The 6,491-nt window shown below is 33.1% G+C and overlaps 1 protein-coding gene across 6 annotated transcripts in view; it reads left to right on the plus strand.

Moving 5' to 3' along the window:
• The first annotated feature begins 275 nt into the window (after nt 1-275).
• SMARCA1 (SWI/SNF related, matrix associated, actin dependent regulator of chromatin, subfamily a, member 1) overlaps nt 276-6,491 on the plus strand; it is a 64,510-nt gene continuing 58,294 nt past the window's right edge. For 4 of the 6 annotated variants that reach the window (XM_008070442.1, XM_008070443.1, XM_008070440.1 and 1 more), the window contains exons 1-6: nt 276-358; nt 1,879-1,938; nt 2,257-2,423; nt 2,764-2,864; nt 2,970-3,070; nt 5,387-5,566. In XM_008070442.1, the coding sequence (XP_008068633.1) occupies nt 332-358; nt 1,879-1,938; nt 2,257-2,423; nt 2,764-2,864; nt 2,970-3,070; nt 5,387-5,566 (636 nt within the window). In that variant the 5' untranslated portion in view covers nt 276-331. The remainder of the gene's footprint in view (nt 359-1,878; nt 1,939-2,256; nt 2,424-2,763; nt 2,865-2,969; nt 3,071-5,386; nt 5,567-6,491) is intronic. The other 2 variants (XM_021718762.1, XM_008070445.1) reach the window with 1 other exon arrangement.

Raw genomic sequence — 6,491 nt, forward strand, 5'->3', positions numbered from 1 at the left:
CAATGTTTTACCAATTGGGTTTGATTCTAATTAGTCATTTCTCTAGCTTACACGATTTTTCAGATTTTTTTATTGGACCTCAGGTGCATAAAACTGGATTAATCATAAGCCCTGCTAAATGGCATACTCTCATTATCGGTCCATTCATGTCCCACGCTGATTGATTTATTTAGTTATGTAATTACTTTGCACTTTCTTCAAGTGAGAACATTGACCAATTTAAATACCTTGCTTTGCAATTTGTTGACATTTACATTCTTTGAAATTCTAGAAAAACGTTTCTTCGTTTCAACTCAAACTTGCTGCTAAAGCATCAAAATTTGAAAAGGAAATGGACCCAGAATATGAAGAGAAAATGGTAAATATATTCTTGGGTAGGATAGTGAATGATGTAGTTAATTTTAACAGAGGAGATGTGAAAGTTGGAAAAAATACATGTGTGTATATAATGCATAGAGAATCATAGGTTTTAGAATTGGAAAGTAATTTGATATATAATCTATCACAGTAGATTTTTGTTGAATAAATTAATCTTCTCATTTTCACATGAGGAAATAATGGATCAGGGAAATTATATAGAATAGTTGGGACTAGAAGTCACATCTCCTCACTTTTGTTTTGTGCTCTTCACCCCATCATAAGGTACTTTATGCCAGAAATATTCTATCCACTAAGTGAGGATATCAGTGGCAATATCAATGTGGCTTTGTGCCCTGAGAGAAGTCTGGTCACACAGCCAGATTGACCTATCTTTCTTTTTCTTTCCTTCTTGCTTTGAATATATGAATGAATGCTACACATTAGTGAAACATGTATTATGGTAATATACTTTCTTGAGGGAAGGATATTTGCCCAATGCATGAAAATACTACATATTTAAGCAGTATGATCTTATTTATACCCATATATTGTTTTGCTATACATTTAATTTTTGGTCACTGAAATCCATATTTTTGCTTTAATTTTAACTAGAGTTTTATACCCTTAGAGCTTTCAAAATGTGAACAGAAAGTTGATACTGATTTGGTTTCCCTAAGGGGATTGTTTTTGCAGTAATATGAAAATAAGTAGAGATGAAGTACATTTTTTGGTTGTTGATAGCTATTTTACAAGACTCCATGCCTTAATGTTTAAGGCCACATCTAATGAAGATAGATAATGTTTTAACAACTCTAAAAATAACATTCCAGTGAGGATAACATAAAATGGAAAGTATTTGGTCTCCTTCCAGCTAATGATCTGAATATATTTGTCTAACTCTTGTATTTATGTTAATGAACTCTTCTGTAAGTTTCTGGTGTTATTTATTATGCATCCTTCATTAGCAATCAAGTATTCTCTATCCTGTGGTCGGAAAGTGACTTTGAGTAAGAAAAAATAGTCTTCATTTTTTTCTTTATCTAGAATGATGTATATACCTTTTGATCTTTTCAGATTTTTTTAATAAAATAAGGTTTTATCGTATTTATATTACACATTATGTGACCTTTTACAATTTATTGAAAAATTTAGAATACACATCAACTTTTAATAGTTAATATATATTAGCAGTTTCACATAAACGTGTGTGTATATATATATTTTCTCCAAATCCTGTTTACTTTGGGGAGACACTATATGCTATTAGCATAAAATTCAGTTTTCTAGTTCCCTGTAATTGAAGAGAGAAATGTTTATTACATTATTGTACCATGATATTGAAAATATTTTAAGACAAGATGACACTGTATTTTAAGATTTCAGTTACTTCTAGATGCAGCTTGAAAATTACTGAGTTCAGTTTATGGTATATATATATATATATATAATAGTTAATAATTTGTATTTCTATATTTGGGATACATTATATATTTGATGCTTAATTTTGTTATTATTTAGGAAAAGGAAAGCATGTTTTGGAAAGAGGATTTGCTTTTTGATTCCGACTCTTTAAGAAAGGTACTTCTTATTGGGGAATTTACTAAGTCTGTCAGACCTTTTGGCTTCTATTCAAACTATTTGAAATATCATTTTCAAATTCTCCCACTTACTAGCTGTGGAAGTTTGGGCAAGTTATTTACCTTCTTTGTGCTTCAGTTTTATCATCTGTAAAATGGGGATGATACCAGTCACTACCTCATAGGTTTCTTAAGAGAATTAAATGGGTTAATATGTTTAAAGTGCTTCATTGTTTGAAGTAAGTGTAATGTGTTTGTTAAATAGCTGTGAACAAATGAAAAAAGATAATCTTTAATTTTCTTTTGTTTTGTAAATTAGAAAGCAGACCGAGCAAAGAGATTTGAATTTTTACTGAAGCAGACAGAACTTTTTGCACATTTCATTCAGCCTTCAGCACAGAAATCACCCGCATCTCCTCTGAACATGAAATTGGGACGTCCTCGAATGAAGAAAGATGAAAAGCAGAGCTTAATTTCTGCTGGAGAGTATGTTGGCACCTCTCTCTCTACATTCTTCCCTCTTGCCTTCCTTGTCATCCTCCTACCCCTCCTTGCTCCCCTGATACACTCCTTCCCTTTTCACTTATTCAGTTTAACTTTATACTAAAAAAAAGGTTATTGCCATTATAATGATGTTTTAGAAGCTATTATATATTTTTTTCACTAGAATTCAATCAGTAAAAATGTAGCCTGGTTCTACCAAATTTTAAGCAGGACGCTGGGCAACTCATTTTTTTGAAAACAAACAATATTAGCAATGCACGTTTGACTTAGTTGATACCTTAGCATTTGGATTGAATATGAAGGTATTTCTTTTTTATGTCAGCTACCGCCACAGGCGCACAGAACAAGAAGAAGATGAAGAGTTACTGTCGGAGAGTCGGAAAACATCTAATGTGTGTATTAGATTTGAAGTGTCACCTTCGTGTAAGTACTTTATCACATTGGTGATTTATTTTTTTATTTTGTTTTAGAAAAATTTCACTTGAGTATATTAATGAAAGTATGAGACATCTTTGATTTTTTTTCCAGATGTGAAAGGAGGGCCACTGAGAGATTATCAGATTCGAGGACTGAACTGGTTGATCTCTTTGTATGAAAACGGAATCAATGGTATTTTGGCCGATGAAATGGTAAGGAGATGGTAGCTACACATACATTCTCATTTATCAGTATTTTAAAATGTAAATTTGAAATACCCGTGCTTACCTGCCCTCTGATGCCTGGAGGCTTTTTTAGTTATTATAACATGAAAGGTATTTTGTAAAGTCTTAGAAGTGTTTCTTTAAGTGACTTTTAGAATGTAGACTTTCACAGACCACACAGTTCTTATTGAGATTTTCCTCTAGTGGTACAGAAAACCTCCTTGTACTTTTGTTTTTGCTTGCACTTTGTCTTCCAGGAAGCACAGAGCCAAGTCGAATGCCAAAATGAAGCCTCTGTGTAACCTTTAATGGTCTCTGCCCCTTGTGTTCTTTTGTCTTTTCCTATTCTTTATCTTCTTGTCTTGCTTTCTTTGGTACCTCTTTATTTTCATTTTATCATTAATTTATGTTCCATGTTTTCATTGTAGGCTACCTGAGACATGTTTTCATTATAGGGTACCTGAAATCCTTTTGAGAATGAGGTGGGGTATATAAACCAAACAACGAATGAATAATTGTATGCATGCATGAATAAATGCATGCCTGAATGAATGTAACTCTCTTGACTTTTGAGCAGTCAGAAAGTATGTCGATGTGATAAGCAACAAGAGTAATGTTGAGTCTTGTTACAGTAGAGTGCCCAGTGGGGGTTGGGAAGTAAGCTAAGAAATCATAAACATGTAAATAAAATAACCGGACGGCAATAAGTAAGGCCTTTGAGTATGCTAATTCAGCAGATAAGGGGAGTATATGGAGGCCCAGATTTGTATTTTAAGGCCAAATTAATAAAATGGGGTTTAAGAGTGGGCAGATAAAGTTCTAGATCTATATAACCCAATGGTAGTCATATTTGTGTGATACTGCAGCCATATTTACAATTACTGTTCTCCCGAAGAGCCACATGACAATATGTGCCCTATAGCATCCAGTAGTCAGTCCCATTACTCATCCCTGGCTGAGCAACAATTAGGTGTGTGGCAGAGGATCCTTTAAATCAAGAATCTAAAGCTCCTTATATTTATATATTCTGGTTTGGGGACTATAGTCAGCTCAGCGGGAAGGAACTTAGTTAATTGGATAAAAAAAGGACCAGGATGATTTGCCCCAAGCACTTTTTGACTGTAGCCTGTCTAAACAAGAAGATAGAGATCTTTAATGTTGAATTTAACTGGCAGCAGTTATGTTTTAAATACTAAAAAAGAAAAAGACAATTTCAGAAAATTTGAAAAAAAAATAAAGAAAAATTAAAATTAAATTACAATTCTCCTACTTAGGAATAACCAGTTAACATTTTGGCATATTTCTTCTTAGTCTTTTTCTTCTGGATATATTTTGCATAGTTGAGAGAATATTGTATATATAACTTGGCATTCTGATTTCTTTCCATTCGTACATAATTTCCATGTAATTAAAATATTTTGTAAAATAGTTGTTAATTACTGTAAATAATCCTAGGGCATTATCATAATTTTATTCAGTTTCTCTCCTATATCTACTCATTTGAATTGCTTGATATAAAATATAAATAATGCCATTACGAGAATATTGTAATTTCATTTTTCTGTATCTCTCAGGTTATTTCCATAGAACTCCTAGAAGCAGAATTACTTGGTTAAGGAGTATAAACATTTTAAAGTTTTGATGCATAGCATCCATAAAACTTATCTCATTAAATGGCGTATCAGATAGTCTCATTAAATGGCTTTAGCTTCAAGCTTAAGTTTATAAGAGGAAGTATACATTTTGCTTAGAGATAAAGCCAAAAGCTATTTTAAAAGATCAAACAGCATAGAATGTAGTTCCCTTTCCCATGAATTAGGGGCTGGGCTCACAGGCCTTCAATATATTATTTTTAAAAAAAGTCCACTGGGGTATGTGATCTCTCAGATGGGCTGTAATAATGTTGTGGACAATAGGCAAGAAAGACTGGTTTCTAAGCAGGCTGGCAAAAGAAATGTACCTTTGTGAAACAAACATACATAAAATTCCTAATTTTGCAACTAGTAGAAAAAAATTATATCGTAGATTGTTTGCTTTTTTAGGGAGTAAAAATGTCTCAAATAGAACGTTATTTTGTTGAGCAACATTCTAACTGCAAGTTCTTGATTTCTTTTTGTGCTCACGTATTGTACTGAATTGGAATGGTTATTTGCTTTTTAAAAATGGCATTGTTACTTTTCATTGGTAGAAACATAATTCCCTGTATGAGATAGTTGGCAAATATTTTTTGTCTTGTACTAACAAAGTGTTTCATTAGAGAGAAAACGTTCATGAATTTTTTTTTTCCTTGTGATGATAACGCAGGGTCTTGGTAAGACTTTACAAACAATCGCTTTGCTTGGTTACCTGAAACACTACCGAAACATTCCTGGACCTCACATGGTTTTAGTTCCAAAGTCTACTTTACACAACTGGATGAATGAGTTTAAACGATGGGTCCCATCTCTCCGTGTCATTTGTTTCGTTGGAGACAAGGATGCAAGAGTAAGTGAGAAACAAGTTTTAAAAGGCAGTCAAGAATAACATTTCTGGAGCTAAGTTGCATACTATTGCTGTTAAAGACATCTAAGTCGTCTACTATTACTGCTGAATAATGCTTAAGTTGTGCTTACTCTAATCTAGGCTCTGTTGTAAGTGCTTTGCATATATTAATTAAATTCTCACAACACTCCTATGAGGTAGATGTATTACCTATCAGTAACAGATAATCCATTATTATGCTTCATCTGTGTTCACTATTAACTAGCACATTAACCTAAGCATCTTTTAGTTGTGCTTTCAAGTGACATTTTGTTTAAAACAATCTTATTTTATTGACAGCATATCTTATTGGTGACTATCTTATTGGCTGTTTTGAAGCCAAAAATGTGTAAAGTTGCATGACTTAAGTAATTATGTTTAAAGTTTTGACTTTTGACTTAGTATGCACATGCATAATACACAAATGGAACTTTTCTACATGTACAGAGGACCTCATGCTTTGTTTTAGTGCATAAGCACAAGTTTTGGTGTTTGAATAGAAAAATACATGTCTGTATATATTCCCAGATAATATTAGAAACTCTGGGCATGGGGGGGGGTGTTTAAATTAGTCATTTGTCAATCTAGTTGGTTACAATTATTTTAGGATTATAGAATTAATCTAAAGATAATAAATTACAAAAAAATACTGAAAGGAATGATCAGCTTAGAAAGCATATTATTTTTTTTATTTTTTTATTTTTATTTTTGAGTTGGAGTCTCACTCTGTCACCCAGACTGGAGTGCAGTGACCACTCCCGGCCACTGCAGCCTCGACCTGCTGGGCTCCGGCGATCCTTCTGCCTCAGCCTTCCGAGTAGTCGGAATTACAGGCATGTGCTACCATGCCCGGCTGATTTTTTGATTTATTGTACAGATGAGGTCTCGG

The sequence above is a fragment of the Carlito syrichta genome, unplaced genomic scaffold, assembly GCF_000164805.1.
Source record: "Carlito syrichta isolate Samal-C Ts95f unplaced genomic scaffold, Tarsius_syrichta-2.0.1 Scaffold313417, whole genome shotgun sequence".
Classification (NCBI taxonomy): domain Eukaryota; kingdom Metazoa; phylum Chordata; class Mammalia; order Primates; family Tarsiidae; genus Carlito; species Carlito syrichta.